Source organism: Apteryx rowi, unplaced genomic scaffold, assembly GCF_003343035.1.
Source record: "Apteryx rowi isolate R43461 unplaced genomic scaffold, aptRow1 scaffold_185, whole genome shotgun sequence".
In the NCBI taxonomy this organism is placed as follows: domain Eukaryota; kingdom Metazoa; phylum Chordata; class Aves; order Apterygiformes; family Apterygidae; genus Apteryx; species Apteryx rowi.
The window spans coordinates 440,526-459,514 of NW_020448141.1; the positions used below are offsets into that span (position 1 = coordinate 440,526).

General features: G+C 37.8%; 1 protein-coding gene across 1 annotated transcript; it reads right to left on the minus strand.

Moving 5' to 3' along the window:
* Nucleotides 1-6,348: 6,348 nt before the first annotated feature.
* Nucleotides 6,349-18,985, minus strand: RAB21 (RAB21, member RAS oncogene family; the record flags this gene model as incomplete). Its single annotated transcript, XM_026061790.1, has 7 exons — nucleotides 6,349-8,028; nucleotides 8,914-9,002; nucleotides 9,430-9,484; nucleotides 10,310-10,373; nucleotides 11,948-12,055; nucleotides 12,235-12,294; nucleotides 18,857-18,985. Coding segments are annotated over 7 exons (645 nt in total), but the record flags the coding sequence as incomplete, so codon positions are not given.
* Between the last annotated feature and the right edge of the window lie 4 nt (nucleotides 18,986-18,989).

An 18,989-nucleotide genomic window follows, 5' to 3' on the forward strand; every position in this document is an offset into this window, starting at 1 on the left:
TGCTAGCTGCTCAAAAGACAGTGCTAATGATGTGTCTGTTATTAATCCAAAGCTTGCTTCCTTCTGCAGCTTACCATCACAACCCACTTCAGAGATCTGCTTCCTACACAAGCTGAAATCCTTAAGTCCCTGCAAAAGTATCAGTGTCCCATGGTGCTAAGCACTGCATTCACATACTGAAAAGATGGTCCAGATCCCCAGAAGGCTCCAACTGGAATATAATTTAATGTCACTAAACCTCAAATCAACTACTCTAACCAGCATGGACACATCTTATGGTCAAGGATTGTTTTGCAGTCCAATGTCAGAAACTAGTGGCACAGGAGTCTCCATAAGACTAGGCTGGCAATCAGAGGTACCCTGGATACTCTGCTGCTTCCTGTTATTTGAAACATTTGCCACAGGATTCTGATTGCCACATAATAGTAGAAACAGCATAGCCACTCTTTGCTGTTTAATCAGACTCTTTCACAAGATGCTGGCAGTATGCAGGGGGGAGGGGAGGGAATCTGCAAAGAAACTATATTTGCTCCCAAAAGTTCCTAGGATTTTAGTGTCTTATGATTAAACTTCTCACTAAATAGAAAATACATTTTAATACAAAGATAATGGCATTTAGCCGCATCTTTTTAGAGAGTGAAAATGAAGGATAAGGATAGCCAAGGCAGGAACAGTGCAAATCCCCCTTATCTTGTCCTGCCTTTCCTGTTGCTTGCTGCTTACACTCACATTATCCATCCAGTTCAAATCCTCAGCATCAACTGAGTAAGAATATTCACTAGGGAAGTATTCATAAGTATCCATTATATAGTTAGGGCATAAGTAGGACATGAACACATCCTCATGGTAAGTTCCCAGTGGTTGTATGTTTGGTTCCTTAGTTGTATGTTTGACTTTTTTGCTGCTCCCTTAGTACTGAGAGGATTTGCTAATATAAGAGCTACCATTAAACCAGCAAATGCTGTTCAACAGCAGCTGTGTCTTCCTCAGGGAACTGTTCCAGGCTGCCAAAGACCAGCTTGAGAATCAAGCTGCATTTCGGCTGGAACCTGTTCACACTCCTGTCTCTGGGGTATAAGCCAGCATAATTTAGAGCAATCTTTCTGAGCCTGGTTTGGCCTCTTAAAACCATCTTCTGACATCATGCTCAGATGGGCTCAGAAGTTTGTTCTTGTATTTGTAATGCAGGAAAAAAAAAAAACCAGCCTCACTTAAAAAAAATAAAATAATCTTTGAATCCAACCCCCCGGCCCTGGTAATTTTCAGGACCATCTTTGTTTCAAGTTCTGTAACTTCCTATCTGTGATCTTCCTAGAAGATCACAATTTTCAGATATGACAGTAACAAGTTTAAGCTTTTTGCCCCCTCAGCTCTGTTTTCTTATATTGATCTCCAATACAAGAATTTTCCCTTCTGTGGGCCCATTCCCACTTTTAATAGTATCATTTCTACATACATCTTCTATATTGGGCATTGATAGAATAACAGTCATGCTTAAGCTCTTCTTTCCCTGTATTTGACTGATCATTTGAAATTGCTTAATTTATCACAGAAGTATCTCTGGTTATGCATGTTGGTGCATAAGAGATATTTAAGAATACCAGCTGCAGCAATGCATTAGAAAAATTAATGTTTGTGAAGGGTCATAAGTACTATTTCTGAGTATATATTTCCTAAAATATGCCCAAATGTCAACAGAATCTTCCTACAAAACTCAACAGCATCAGGTTACCCAGTATCATTGAAAATGCTGTGTCCTTTTCAGTGTTGGCTTCAGCACTGCTAACATATTTTGGGGATTCAGAGCAAAGTTCTCTATTTGATAGTTTGATAAGCCACATTGTTCTGATAAGAACATCCACTGAGACAATCAGTAAGATGCCTGTATTATGAAATAGCACTGACAGCATCCAAATCTTTTTATATTAAGTGCTGTTTTATTTTTCCACTAAGAACAGCCTCATTAGGCTTTTTTAAACTTCCTGGTTTGAAAAGAAGAAACTGCTCATTTTCTTACACCATAGGTCAAGTCTGCTGACCTTTCAGAATGGCATGATGATCAGCTTTAAGGGTCCACAATTTAACAGTTTCAACAGCTCAGAAAGGATCTCTTACAGTAGTTTGGATCTGCCATAGACTATCAGCTACTTGGCAACAGAAGATAGTCCTTGCTCTCTGCCTACTGGAAGGCTGAAAGGAGTCCCTGCTACTTCTACAGGACCTGATTTCTTCTAAGTCACTTTCAATATCCTAGAATCAGGATTCAAGTGCCAATAGAGGTGGCAGGGACTCCCTCTCAACCTTCCAGTATTTTCTCTTCACTGTTTTGGAGGCAGGATATGATTAATTGCTATGAAAAACTAGGGAAGACCTTGCAATACTACTACTCATTGGCCTTTGTTGCTGTACTTTGCAAGTGCATTGCTTCTGAGTGGCTTACAATGAAGTATTAAAAACCCCTGCAAAAGATCAATGAGATTGAATAAGCTGGAGGAAAAAAAAAAAGATCAAGTGTCTTGTCAAGAAATGAGAAGGGCTCCTCTGGAGAAAAAAAAAAGCGTTCTTGAATTGAGAGGAAACCTGTTGTTACTGGTTATAGTACTTACCACTATCTAGAAGAGCTAGCAGAGCAAGCAGAAAACACGTGTTTCCTTTCTTGTACAGGGAGATCTCAGACAAGGAAAGATTCCTGTAGTAATTTATTAATAATGAGGATCAATGCAGCCAACAAGCAGGTGAAGAGAGCCATAAGCCACTTATTCACTCAGCGGCTGCATCAGGACATGCTGTTTGCCTGAATGCACAAAGTAGTGGTGATAGATAGAAACAAATAATTTTGTAGTCTATCCTTCAACATCCTTGTGTTGAATAAATACAATCGAAGCTCCAAACTCTCTAGAGGAATGTGGATGATTACACAGTTCCTCACTACAGTCATGGACAAAGCTTTTTAGCAAACATACCAATCAAAAATGAAATTTTTAGCCTGATATAGTCTAATTTTGGCCTAGGATTTGGTAATCCTATTAGCCTTGAAAAATTAAGAATCAAAAGGTATCAGCTTGAAGTAAACTTATATTTTGGAACTCATTATAGCAATTAATGTTTTTAAACTTTTCCTCTAAGCCAAAATATTTTCACTCATCTCAAACAAAATGCCTTTGTCATATGGTGAAAGTTTTATGGATTGTCTTTTCAAGCCAATTCTAGACAAGACACATTGAAGATTTTTCACAATTCTCAGACTGCTTCTCCACCTCATTCTGCTCAACACAATGACCAAGGACACCTCTGAGAATGCAGAAAGGAGAAATTATACATTGCTATTATTTAATGGATAAGCCTAAACTCATAGGCAGCTACAACACTGAAATGCACGAGTTGGTCCTAAACAGGGGAAAAACCCCAATGTTGAACAGAATCTCCCAGAGAGATTAGCAGAAGCAAGAAGTTCAGCATAATAAAAATGGAGCTTTTTTTTGTTGTCTTTGTTGAGTTTGTACAGCTAGTGCCAAGGATCTCGGTCTTCATCTGGGACTCCCTGAAACAGTAGTAGTAAAAGTTACCTTCATAGGAGGATCCATTCTGACAAGTCAGGAAAAGAAAAACCTGAACTTTGATGCAAACTTTATCTTAACAAAGTCAATTTTGATGCAGACTTAATTTAACAAAGTCAGTTAACCATAAATATCTCAAATGAACACATTCTATGAAGTTTAAGTAGGTTTGCATTGTTTCTGAAAGTCTGTTCAAAGTTACTTGCAGTCTTTTTTTACTGAAGCAAAAGATATTTCACAGAACAAAAAGCAACCCAAGAAATTACCTTTAAAAAAAAAAAGTGTCTTGAATTGGCCAGTTACCATTGCTGAAAAGATACACTGGCAACTCCACCAAGAACTGATCAGCTCAGCTCCAGCAGTCCATTACCAGCACCTTCAGTTTTTACTACTTGTCCTTTTCCTTTGTCTCCTTTTCCTTCCACAAAGGCCGGGGGGGGGGGGGGGGGAACGACTCCTGAACCATAGCCTAAGTGCAATAAGACAGTGTCCATAAATAACTCAATATGTATAGTGCTGTATTCGAGTTTTTTGGACTTTGGTTTGTTAGACTATTTCAACAAGTGATAAGACTTCACAGGTAACTCAATATAAGTCTCCACAGCAGCACCATCAAGACTGTGAGCAAACAACTTAAAGATTATTAAGTTAGACCTTTTTTATTGTAGTATATAGGTACAAATACCTTTCTAAAATAACTTTGTCAAGATTTACTCTGAAGAAGTGTTCAAAGTTGCAAACCCTTTTAAAATTGACTTATGCGCTGAGGTGGGTGTCTGGCTGGTACCACCTGTCCCTCAGAGGCGCATTCTCAAGTCCCTGTTCATCTTCATGTGATCGAAAATACATTAATCACTTCTGAAAAAGTTTCATAGTTAATGTTTTGAAAGGCAGGAAGTTGCTCACTCTCAGATCTTAGGCTCATTTTTCTTCTTTATAAGCTTATTAAAAAGCTCAAAGCTGCTTTGAGGTACATGCTGAGTAGAAGGAGAAATAGTTTTCTTGTTTTCAGTAACAGAAATTAGGAATAGAACAACAAGTATCTGTTTCAGGAAAGTATTAAAGCATACAAACCAGGCAACCATGACAGATTCCAGCAAAGGCAAGACTCTTGAAATCCAAGCCAACACAACAGTAATACCTGGTTACTTAAGTCAGATCCTGCTCAAACAGAAATCAAACCTTTCTGTACTTTCCTATAAATTTAATCCAAATAATCCAGATTCCTTTAATAATACAAGATTCTTTTTCTAAGACAGTTGTACTTTGCCTGCTAAGAATGAGATAGCTGAAATTAATCAGTCTAAAGAATCCAGTGTTTTCACTTGTGTGTTAGAAACCAGCTTCACTGACTTTCTGTTCACCTTGAGACATTTATTTTTTCAATTCCTTCCATTCCAAATCCTTTTGAAAACACAGGCCAATTCAGTCTTTTCCAGCTTTCAGAGACTGCAGGTATCCTAGGCAATGCCTCAGATCAGTAGGCAATATTAAGGAAACAGGCTCCCAGCTAATTTTTGGCTCATGCAATTAAGTGAACTGTTACCTAGGAATTCACATAACCCCCTAGCTAAGAAAAAATTCACTGGTTTGTTTCCTTCCTTTTACACAAGGATCAATCACATTCCATGAGTGTTTATGAATAACTGTCATATGAATCCTTACTGCAGTCATTTTATGACAGCTGCCCAAGACACTAGGTTGTGACATGTATTCATCCAATACAAATGAAAATTCTACTTCTGAGGAGTAGGTAAGAACTATATTCAGAGAATTTTGTAAGATATTGATGTTCTGCTAATCACAGGTTTTAATAGTTTCATGAGTAACACAGCCCAGCCAAACTGAAGCTTAGACAGAAGTCTCTATTCAGGATTTGTCATGCTGCAGGTTCACTGAAATTAAAAACAGCAAGTCTGAGAATAGTAACCAGCACCTTTTTTTCAACTATCAAATATTTTAATGAATACAAAATGCCAGCTTCCTCCCCCCACTCCAAGTTGTCAGCAGGAACAGTCTGTTTTGCAAGAGACTTAAGAGTTAGTGTCAGCATGGATTTGTTAGTTCTGGTTATTTGATAGGAGTCACACAAGGCCCACAGAATGCACCAAAGCAGCTATGTAGCTGCAGACACACACAAGCATGCTACACTTGCTTCAAAGTGGTCAAATATAACACTCTCGGGTAAAAAGCTAGCATTGATTTCCAGATCAGAATCACAGCTGTCCATTTCAATAAAGTGGAGAAAGCCTTACTCTGAAGGGAACACAAGCATGCTCTATGGCAGATAAGGAAGCAGATAAGACATGAGAGCTTTTAGAGTGTAGTTGAGTTTTTTTTTGCATCTTTGCAAAAACCAAACTGGAATCTGAAAAATCTGGAACTCTCCTCATGAAGACACTCCAACCTTGAACACATAGCCTCACTAATCTCACTCTTCACATCAATACTGTATCACTTACAGATCTGAAAGTGTTGTTTCCAGATTAACTGACCTGCCTAACTTTGGCAAGGTCACTGTAAATTAGATACAATATCAAGATGTTAACACTATACTAAAGATAGTGTTGCTATATGTATTTAAGTCATGTGCCCATAATTTCATGAACATGAATTCAGATTTACACCAAAGTTCCATACAGTCAAGAAAGTTTTATCTTCCCTAGCAAGAACAGATCACCTTTGTCTATCATACACGCAACCATGTCAGAAGAGCACCCCAGTATTAGCTTAATTCAAAGTATCCACACCACAGTTCAGGCAAAAAGGGGAAAAAATGCATCAGGAACAGTTTATAGCAAAGTCATCTATTATTTCAGAGAAAAATCAGATTGAAGAGAGCACACTTCTCTTACATGCCAAACAGATTAGTTACTACTGCTGTTGTGCATCAGAACATTCCCACACCTTTCACTGTATTCATATGCAATACCAATTCTGCCCTTCAGAAAAAGGAAGGCCAAGGAATATTCCATTTTGTCACAGACGTCACCTTTACTGTTTTTCCAAGCATGACAACTTAGATAAAAAAGTCAGAGCACAAACATTTTGAAGTTTCAACTGCCACCATTTGTGTTCCTTCTGTGATAGTAATTTATACACTGTGTTTCTGGAAACCCTCCTCCCAAACCTTAACTGGGCTTCAAAAAGCTTTACAAGAGAAAGAGCAAGTCAGGAGTAAGTTTAGCTCTGTCTAATATCCCCAAAGTTACAATTGCATCTGGCAAGTTTTACATCTCCCACATAATCACTCAAAAATCAGAAGTGGTTCTAGTTAATGCCAATTCACTTGTTCACTCAAGCCTTGCAATACAAAAAACCCTTATGTTCATTAGTAGTTTATAATGCTGTCTTGGGACACAAATTTATTAATACACCTTAAGAGTTTCCCATGCCTCTGGTTTACTGGTTACCAGATAGGCAAGGGTTAAATTTGCTTTGACTTCTGGGGATATTCTGAGAGGCTGAAGTAACAGCAGAGGTAAGATATAAGCATGCTCCAGCTGTTTTAGTTGGGAGTCAAACACCTCCATCTTAAACAGCAGTCTAAGGAAGCATTCCCTCCTCACTAAGGAGGTACTCTAAACACTGCTGCTTACCAGAAAAAAGGCTTAAAAAAATTGCTGTAGCTATGAATATACTAAAAAAGCTGTTTTCAAGGAGGAGGAATAGAGTGAGCAATTCAACAGTACACATGAAAAGCTTGCATCTTTTCACTGACTTATTCACTTCACAATCACTGACAAGACTGATGTACATATTTCTGCACCTGCACTTGTAAAAGCAGATAAAATATTTAATATGTAATTTACAATGTATTTTACCAGCTTGGCATACAGGATGAACAGAGTATATCAAAGTAGTTGACAGTTATAGACTTGTGGAGGCCCTGCAAAAATATTACTTCAGATATCTGCTAATTAAAAAAAAAAAATCAATTTGCATTTTAGAAGTGATACAATTCAATCTACCACAAAATACAAAGAGCTGCAAAAACGTATACCATTCCAACAACGTATATAAGTTATTAAATAATGATCTGATTTAAAAGAATATAAATGAAGCCTTTAAGTAGGTCTTTTCTACATGCATATTATTCCTCATTAAAGAAAAAAATATGTAAAAGGCCATTGGTAATTGCTTTGTTAACCACTGTAGAAAATGCCAATTCTCTGGTCACAGATGCCACTAGTTTAGCACTTAAGGTCTCTGCAGTGTTATAAGTGATTATTTTTAAATACTGTTAATTCTATTACTCCATTGGTAAAGAATGCGTGACTTGAAATATGGCAGTCTTCATATTGAGAGGGCAATGATGCACAGTTTTATAGTTATCCAGAAGAACAGCACCCTCCACTGCTCTGTACTTGTGGCTCATCATCAATAATCTGTACACCTCGCCTTGCTGTTCCTGACTGACTGGAACCATTCCCTCTTGCTCTTTCATCCACTTGAGCAGTTTCTATCATTCCTGTAAATGAAGACATTTATTAGATGACATTCCACTGCAAATTTTTTTTTTTTTTAAGACTAAGATCTTAATCCATTTCAGTTACAGGCACAGATATTAAGTTCAGCAAGACTGGTTCTCTATTTGTAAGTCCAGTAGTTAGCATTCAGGTATCACATGGCATAGTTTAAGAAAAGACTTAAATTCTATTCCTAATGTGCTGAAGATCCAACAGCTACTGCTGGCTAAAGGAGGATCTTGTATGCTCGGATGTACTGAGTTAGTGACTTGGAAAACTGGGTTTGATATCAGCTACACCCACCAATATTAAGAACACTGTATAAGAACAAAAACAAAACAAGAAAACAAAAACACACACCCTCTTAATGGATATGCAGGCAAAGTCTTATTCATGGAATTCTTATGATACAGAAAATTAAGCCAAACAACTTCCCTCAGTTTACTACCCAAAAGGGACACATGTCCTGCATCCCATGTTCTTTCATTCACTTAGACTTCTGTATAAGATTTGCATTGTTGCATTTTCAAATTTATGAACTGTAATTGACAGTTTCAGAAGAAGAGTTCTGATTTTAGAACAGAGGGCTTAAAGTAGGCAACAGTGAGACCAGCCACATTAAGCTTAATCTGAAGTTTAGTCAGTTTTCCAATAGGTTAAAGAAAAAGCATTTGTCCAATTATAGCATGAATCTGCAATATTGTAAGCATTCATACATCAAGCTTCCATAGCTGTCAGGATACACAAGTGGCTTGAAGTAAAACAAGACTTGAAGTCAGTTTTTAGTAATGTTTTAAATCACGGCTTTTATATAAAATTTGAAGCATGCCCCAAGCCTTCAGCTTTCTGTGACCGAGTGCTTTACAAACAAACTAGATAATACCTACTTTTACAAAGGTCAAGAAACAGTTCTTCAATTCCCTTATTCTGTTTAGCTGAAGTATGATAATGTTTTGCTCCAACAGATTCGGCATACCTGTATGAATGCAGATACAGAAGAGCTTCACTGCACTGAAGGACTCAATCTTTCTAAACCACCACATTTTAAGTGAAGCATAAAGATGATTACAAGATGTTTTCTCCTTCACTGAAAGTTAATCTACACATGCTGATTTAGCATTTAATGGAGTTAATCTGATAAAAATAACCATGATTCAGAAAAAAACACTAGGCAAAATAAAACTTCACATCTAGAAATGCATTTAAACTACAGTATTGACTTTATTAAAGTACAACTCTCAAGTTACATTTCAGTTAAGGGCATTCTGGGACTCGGATACTAAAAGAACAATGAACAGAAGCCAGACACTGCTAGTTTATGCCTGCCAATTGTTAACAGCATCACAAGTTCTGGTCCAGCATAATTCTGCAATGACTGTTTCTATTAATAGATGGTAACTTACGTTTCTGCTTCTTGCACTGAAACATGCCTCTCTTTTTCCAAGTCTATTTTGTTACCTGTTGGAGACAAGTTGATCTTTCAAGTCTTTGTATTCCAAAATTACTCCAGAGAGGTCTTGTAATCATACCCCCTCCCCCTTTTTTTTTTTTTTTAAATACAAGCTGTCCCCAAAAGGACTGAATCTTACACAAATCTCTATTTGGAGCATTCCAAAACAATGTAAGAGTCCATCTTCCACTCAAACATCTTCACTGGTGCCTATAAATGAAGTTCTACTTCTGTTAAGGAGACCAGGGATAGCTGAATACCTCAGTATGAGGCACTCCTTCAGCCTTCTGCTTCTCTCTATAATTTGGTAGGCAAATTCTGTGCTGCAGAACAGTATAGTTTTTACAGAGTATTTGTATACCTATCCTCCTGAAGATTGCGTTTTAATCACTAGATCTGATCAGTATTTGTTAAGTTTGTTTAAAAAATGACTCTTCTACGATTTTTCTTTAAGAGTCATTTCCCCTTCCCCCCAGCACTTTATTCTGAAGACATGTAAACATCCATATGGAGTCTGGGTATTTGCAATAAGGCTATAATATATAATGGAGGTTTAGGCTTTTCTTTGTTAAACTATGCAACCTGCAGCTGTCTGTACCATGTCTCTGCCACGGTGTACCATTAAACAGTTTTCTTTAGTTAAAGCTCTCGCTTTTTCTCAGTTGTGATCTACTGAAGCTTCTAGCTCCAAAAGAGTTTTAAATATTAGATTCACAGAAGTTTTACCCCTTCACATACACAAGGTGTCAAAGCAGTGTTCTGAAGATGTCACTAAAAATCAAAAGTAGTGTTTCTAACTCAGTCAGTAGAACCATGTATTAAAAAGGACTTACCTACTATACATAAACAGATTTCATTTCCCAACATTTTTCTTAATTCCTTAACCCAGTTTTTTACCTGCATAGAGAACAGAGGTAAGTTTATTTTCACTTTGATACATTACTGGTTTAGGCATTGCAGAACTGACCTATTTCCTTCATGAATTGAAATAGAGCTATCTAAACAATATTTGGTAAATCTGTGTTGCTCTAAACCTAGTTCCAGTATTCAGCAGGTTTTAGCTTGCAGTTGAAATTAGCAACAAGTGACTTACATTTCTGGAATAACTATTTTATTTAACTCACCACACTCATTGTTAGCCCTGCTCCAAAGAACAAGTCCACTACACTGGTCCTGTGCATTTCTCTGTCAGTCACAAGATTATCAACAGGAACTTACTGACAGATCACAAATGGTACTTTAAAGGTAGAGGTACATGCACTGAGTGTTTTTTTCAGTATGTATGTTTCCTGGGAGAACAGATGGGACAAGAACATTGAGTTAACTGGTGGCAAAAGGTAGCTGTTAGCTTTGTTTTCATGCTTTGAAGTTGTATGCTCATAGCATTGACTTTGTGACTGCTATTTCAAGGGAATTTAAGTAGTGAGAAGAGATCACTCCAAGAACCTAAAAATACTTAGGACATCATACAAAGGTAGGTATGCAATAACTTCTGCAAATCTACCTTTCCTCTTTTTTCAAGAAAAATTTAAATGCCTTGAACTCCAAGTACAGCTCAGCATGAAAAGGCACAAGTTGAACTAGCACTCACAAGTCATGGCAATCCTGCAGATGGGGGCAAGCGTTAACAACTAGCACAAGTTCTTTAATTGCCCTAAGTCAGACTTAAATTTACTTAAGCTGCTGTGATACCATATCCTTACACTACTTTCATCTTTGCTATCCTAAGCCCAGTCCATACAACCATGGCTTCCTACTCCTCAACACAGAAGTACTACTGCTTCTGCCACAAGCTAGCTTGGTTCAAACCCGCCTAGCAGAGAGCCTCTCAAGTTTTCAGCTGGAAAAAGCCATAGAGTGATAGCAGCAGTCTGAGATAAGACTAAACTGACAAAGAATTGGAGAAGAACTCACCTGCCCAGCTAATACTGCTGTAAAGTAATCTAACTATTAAATTTCAGGTTTGAATTACGATTTGAAGCCCACAAAGTAGATAAAATCCAACTACCCATTATCAATGAGAACTTAATGTTTCCAAGTATCATGTATTGCAATTTCAGTCATCTCAGATCTACCAAAGGCCACATCACTTTACTGTATAAACTAAGCTCTTAAAAGTTAAGATCAGCATTGTATACTATCACAACAGTACTGGTTTATGTTTAGATTGTTGCAGGTAACTCATATCTAGTTCTCTGGTGTTCTTTGAATAACCTTGCTAGAGCTTTATCCAGAATAGACTGAAAAGGTCAGCCTTCAAAAATATTAAGGCAGATGCTTCCATTACACAGTCTAAATTTGCAGATCTAATATTAAGATTTTCATATATGATCAGATATCAATCCCATAACTTGAACAAATTAAGCAGAGGTGCTATTGCCAAAACAGAAGATTCCCAGTTACATACTCATACCACAGGTTGGCTCTCAATCTGTTTACATCTTGTAAAGAGGCGAAATCTGTCACAGTACCTTCTGAAAAGAGTCTTCATCTGTTATATCATATACTAGAATAGCTCCATTAGAATCTCTGTAGTAGATCGGCCCCAATGCATGAAATCTTTCTTGACCTGCTGTATCCTGCATTTGTTAAAAGACGCTTATTACCATTTCAGACAAAACATAGTATTCAAAAGACTGCAATTAGTTCTAAATTTTACTTTAAGAAATGTGTAACATTTGAGTTCTATTAACCATAAGTAATTTTTCAGGAAATTAGTCTGCTGGGGGAAGGGGAAGTTGTAGAAAAGCAAACATACCCATATTGCAAGATTTACTCTTTTCCCACCAATATTTAGCTTCTTTGTAAGAAAAGATGCCTGGAAAGCAAAACAGATTAGAGTTCAGTTTTATACACAAGTATGACTTTGTATGACACTGTCATACAAATAGTATGACACTATTTGACTTCAGATTAATTAACAAACACATCTGAATCAATAAAGAACAGGTTATTGGATCAAAATACTCCTTAAGCCAGAAGGCTGGGTCAATACTAAGCCAGTTAGTCATTTCACTACATTTTGCCAGAAGTCTTTTCTAAATAAGTTTGGCTTAAGGCAGCCACTTCCTATTTTTGTTACTGTTGTTGTTCTGAATGATTTGGGAAGGACAGGAGGAAGGTTGTGCAGAAAGAGGTTGAATTCAAAACACTGATATGCTTCGCGTTCAGCTTAGATTTTTCACTACAGTATATGAAGTTGATGGGATCCACCCCAATTACTTAGGTTTTTTAATTTGCAGGAATTGAAGTAGTTCACCGTTAGTAAACTACTAGAACAAAATAGTTTTAGTTTAGAGCTAGAAGTCTCAAAACACTAGTATTTGGTGAGAAGTTTCCTTGTCTTTTTCCTTTGTTTTTCTGAAATGAGCTCACAAGTCTCCCTGTCACTTTTTTCATTCTAGTACTGTTCCTGCAACCTTAATATGCTCCTCAGTTAACTGTACCCGAGGGAAAAAGGTGTACACACAAAAGGGAAGTGGCAGGACTGACCTGCACATAAGAAAATGCCTCAAAAGCAGCATAATGAAATAAATTCTTAGAGTAGCTAAATTGTCTTCTATTTCATAGGGCCAGAATATAATGCAAGCTTAGTCTGACTTCAGTAACTCAAAAGGATGTCTGTTCCTCTCAGAGCCTGTACGATCTACATTTTCAACCACCACCTCTGTTACTAGGTGTACAATTCAGTAGAAAGGGGTACAAACCTAATACAAGTTTAATAGGCTGAAGCAGGCTCTAACAAAGTTAGAAGCTGTTCTCCCATCTTGAAGTTCAGCAGTAACTGGTTAACATTATTAGTCAATTCAGCTGCCAAGGGTTAACTTTTGTCTTTTTCCTAAATTATACTCAGCCTGCCTTTCAGCTTCACCTCAGTTTGCATTTAGACATCAGCAAAGTCTCAGTGGTATCTTACAATACTTTGATCCCAGATCATTTTAGGCTGGACCATAGCAGCTCAAGAACAGCTCTCTGCTTGAGCACTGATCAGGCATTGAACCAACTAAAAACCATCCATGTGTGTGGAAGGAAAAAGTATTAGGCAGCTGATCTGGCCCACAACCAGCTTGCCATTTAATCGCATGAGCAACCAATACCCACACAGAAAACCATGGCAGTTCAATTTATATCAGCCTAAACCACTGTGAAATCACCTCTCAGGAATGATGACCGTACTACAGTTAAGCCAATCCAACACTTAGCTGCTAGAGCCAATCCTGCTCTTCTGCTGCCTCCCTAACATGAACTCTGGCATTTGTATGATGTAAGGTAAGGAACTGATTCAAAGTAGTCTCTCTTCTCTTTGAAAGAAATTGTACCCTCTCCCTCAAAGCATTCCATAAAGTCTGAAAAATAACAGAGCTGATACAGACAGAGGACAGACCATAGACGTGGAACAAAAAAAGAAAACACCCAGAAACTCCTTCCAAGGACAAATAGCAGAACTGGTCATTGGGGCCATTGTATCCAATCAGCTTACAGCACTAATGCTACCCCTTCAGTCTACAGTGAGGTGGCATAAAAGTCCACTTCAGAAACAGTTTCAGCTAGCATGTTAAAAATAATTAACACACTATCCGACTTGAAACAAAACATAACAGCAGTAGCAAGTCTTAAACATGAGGAAAGCTTTAATGGTTTACAGGTAAATCAAAAATTCTACAGAAACTAGTTTGTGGCTTTTAGCTAGCTGTCCTTAAGGATCACCTGTCTGATCAGTCTCTGGTCTTCACATCCTAGTTTGTTCTACTACATCCAAGTTTAAAAATGAAAAGCTTAGAAGCGACTTCAGAAGTTTTAATTCATCAACATTGGGGCCATATTAACAAAATGTATGGATTAAACACATTGAATCAAGTTTACTTGCCAATATTTTATTGATGTACTGTACTACATACATTTGTCGCAAATCTCAAGGAAGAGCTCTTCTGAGCATTATTTGCTTTTGTCTAAGCCTATGCATAAGGTTTTTTTTTTTTTTTTTTTTAAACAGACTATAGAAGCCCGTATTACTTAGAAACAGTTCAAAACCTTTGTATTGTTAGAAAAGTGTATCTATCTTAGTGGCTAAAGATCTTGTGAGTACTTTTTTTTTTTTTTTTTTTAAACAGACTGAGCGGAGTTAAGTGTTTGAGAACCACATTCTTGGACCTCTGGACCAAAAGGTGGAAAAACTCTTCATAGAAATAGGATTCATATTAATAACACAGAAGTCTGTATTCAAAAGGTTATAATATCATGACTTTGGATATTGGCCCAGTAAAGACCACTGTGCCATTAACTCTCTGACATACCATATACTGAAGCAGATTTATGTCCCTAGATAAGTTTTGCTTAAATATAATCTGTCCTTCAGGTCACTACTGCTCTTGATAGAAATACTGTTCTCTTAGCACCAACAGTAGACTATTTGCTTTCCTATATACCCAAGCTTGAGAAGACGCATACATTCAAGTAAGCTTTTCAATATCTACTGTAAAACTGACAAGACAGTAGCAAGGGTATTTAGCATTGGGCTATTGTACTTGCTCTCCGTATTAAAACTTGATGATTCTGTACTGTTTAAGTTTAGACTAAAGTCTTAGATCCCTAGCCCAAAACAAGGAAAGACAGTATCAGTATGAAAAAAGATCACAAGTAAGTTTGTATGAAAAGCTTTAAGAAGTTTGTAACCTGGTAATGAGCAGAAAACCTTATGAAGATGCTGTGCGAAACAGTCAATACTGCATATAGACAAAATGCTTCATTCCTTTTCATTGTGTTTATATATCTGAAGAATACTGTTAGCAGGCTCTGTTCTTGAACTAATAGGTATGGCTAAGTTTGGCATATTTACATTTAAATAACTGATTTTATGGCCATAGTGACACACACTCCAAAGTCAAAACAAATATCCATGACAGCTTTCCCAGGTTATGCAAGTACCCCAAAGCAATCAGGATTAGCATGGTATGATTGCTGCCACATTAGTGCCTCTCTTGTGTTGGAAATTTTGTAGTCCTCTGTATATTTCAGAGATCAGAGCAAAGTTGTACTCATCTCCAGTAATTTAACAACAGAAAGTATCAACCTAAATAAAAAGTGATAGTTTGAGAGTCAATTTCTTTATTATTAGAGTAATTCCACCATACACCACTTGATATCAGTTTAGAGCTGAGAAATTTTAAGATGAAAACAGACCTCAATACCCGGATCTATGGGAACCAGTTCTAACTGGCCCACCAGGTCTGATAACACAGGTTATACTCATGGCTTGGGGGAGGGGGGTGGGGGGTGGAATCTATCTTTCCTGCATCAGCTTCTCCACATTCTGGGCGTTTTCTTTCAACTAAGTAGCAAATCAGCAGCTACCTTTGTTTCAATTTACAGGTCCTTTGAAATCTTAAGTTTATGACTTCAAGCTAATACAACTACAGCAACATGTCCCAGCAGTCTCCTAACCTCTACATAAGAGGTTCCTATCTATATAAGGAAGTTTCAAATCATTGTTTCNGGGGACAACAACTCCCTTTCACTAATACTCTTGTGCTACTAGCACAGGGGGAGATCCTATTTGTGTATACACAGATTAACTTCACAGTTAAAAAATGCTGAAGTGTTAGAATATCAGTAGAGATATACATTAGCAAAAAGATTCACACTGACCAGTTCAAGGGCTTCCTGTGCTCTCTCCCTTCAGACAGCCCACACCCATAAATCACATTCCCCTCCAGAGAGGGGGCTCACAGTGCAGGCAGCATCACTAAATTAACTTTTCAGAAGTCTATAGCCCCACCATCCTGCTTTTTGTTGTAATCATATTGGGATAAAGCACAATGCAAAGCTTCTTTCTTTTTTTTAAACTACAAAGTACTGTGGACAAGAGCTGCTTGTCCCACTATCTGGTGATCTCTTCATATGGCTCATCACTGTGGGCCCTCTGCTGAATCAGGAACTAAGTATTTATCTAATTTTGACTTTATTGGAACAAAAGTCATTTGCTGAAATACTTTGAACTGATGCCATGAAACAAAGCCACTTTACCAGATTAAGCCCTTAATCTAAAAAAAAAGAAAGGATGTCTTGCAAAAAATGTCACTTCATTGCTTAGTTAGATATTCTAGTTTCTCCCTAGCTTATTTTTAAGGGATGTTTTAACTTGCCAGTGGAAGTACTTATGACTTACTAGATCTTTTCTACTACTGTAAGACACAGGAAAATAAAAACAATAAGTGATAACATTTCAAAAGTGCATATTGATACACTAAGACTCAACAGCAGCTGACACTATTTTACAATCAAAAAAGCAAAATGAATTGAGAAATACAGTGCAATCAATTAAAAATAGCACTATCACCTGACTATCAACATTTAAGTAGCAACCAAAAGCCTAATTAAAGTACAGACATAAAATTTCTATTTCAAGCATCAGCACGTGTTTTCATTCCTTTACAAGCAATTCTCACCATTCAAGACAGTCCAAAACAAAGCTCTGAAGCCATAGCATCTAGAGAGGCTTTTTATTGTCAGCATTTTTGACTTGCCATTTAAAGCTCCATTTTATGACATCTGTGACATGGGTCTGTATTCCAACTCACTTTTTACTTCTGATTTTAAGTTTTCCACTAAAGATTTAACCAACATGACTAACTAAAACAGAGGTAGCGTTCAATGGACAAGCAGTGTTCAATCCTATTCCTGCTACTTGGGATATCAGAATACATAGACCATTTCAATACACTCTTAAAAATTCTTGTTTGCTTGATGCTACAGTTCAGGTGAAAATTACAGCTGTATCCTCTGACACCTGTAAGTTACTAATTATTGCTTTAGTAATGTGAAGTATTGTTTACCTCTGTGGCAATCAAAGCTACAATTACCCTGCCAGGAATACCACACCAGATGCCTCATGCCTAGTAAACCTATCAACAGATCCTTCCAACACCAGAATATGAACATATGCTAATAAAGTTTAAAATATGTTCTTCTTTGCTATTTAATAGCAAAAATGGAGCAACTGTATTTGTTAATGAAACATTCACCACATTGTTTCCAGCACATCTCTAATATTCCCTTTGTTTTAAGGGAAAGCTTCATCATTAAACACTTCTGCGCTACCCAGCCCCACAAAGATCTTTCCCAAAGCGTGCATAAATAGTGCACAACTACCTTAAGGCTCTTTTTTGCCACCACCTATTTATTCTGTACTCCACACTGGAGAATTTAAAAAACAGTTCAAAACCCACCAGTGGCCCACATGGCAGCAGAATTTGTTTCTTTACTTAAAGAATGTTTTTTACAAATAGTATGCATTACAGTGTTAAAACCACACTTTCATAAACCTGTTCACAACTGCTAAGAAAACATGCTGCAAAATTGCAGATAAAAGGTTAAGTGAGCAGAGACAGCCCACAATATAAACTTAATGTACTATCCCTGATGCAAAGTTTAAAACATGTTTTCTGAGACCATGTACAATCATGTGAGTATCAGGTTTCGAGATTTTTGTTTTATAACACAGCAAACATGCCATACTAGACTAGTAGTTAGTGCAAGAAACAAACATTATTTTCAAGGAGACATCCTGTCACACATTCATAAGTGGAACAGCACTTTTCAGTTGTTTGTTTTATAAGTTAGCTGACAGCACTACTGAGAACCAGTCCAAAATCCAGGTAGATAAAGTGACAAACAAATAAGTCTTAAGAATTTTTTCTGTTATGAAACCAGAAGTAGTATATCATGATTTTATAAACCATTTTGTGAAAGCTGTTCTCTTCAAAGATTAGTATTTATGCAGTTCAAGTGTTAGGATCTGAAACACTAGGAAGACTATAATTATCAGAAATAGAGCACGTATGAAATACTTAGTCATCAGTCCACTGCTGATGATTACAATAACAATATTACTTTCAAATCATGCTTCCATCTCCCAAGATTCAAATGAACACATTCATATACATAACTGAAAGAAAAAAAAAAACAGGTTAGTATTCAGAATAGAAACGAGTTATTCAAGCACTGAAGGCTTAAAAAAAAAAACAAGGGGTAAAAAAGAGAGTAAAAAAGAACAAGATGGGCTGTCAGCATAGCTAGCTGGGGACAGCCACCATTTAAAGAGAGGCAGCGGTCACTCCGGCCATGGAGGAGCAGTGAATAAGACCGTAAACACCAACAGAGAGACACCAGCACAGAGCAGCACTCGACGTAAGAAGCACCGGGAGGAAAGGGGCAGCCCGGTAAGGCGCCGGAGGGCCACCAAGAGGTGGGCCGACGCCGCCCAGCAAGCCTGGAAGGCGCCGGGGGAGGGAAAGGAGCCCAGCAGCGGGAGCCCCACCGCGCCCCTGCCCGGGAGCCGCGGGCACAGGCTCCCGCGCGGCCCGGTCCGGCGCGGCCCGCACCTGCAGGGTGGTGATGTGCTTGTCGTTGAACTTGTTCTCGCAGTAGCGCAGCACCAGGGAGGTTTTCCCCACGCAGCCCTCCCCGAGTAGCACCACTTTGAAGGAGAAGCTGCGGCCGCCGGCCGCCGCGCCG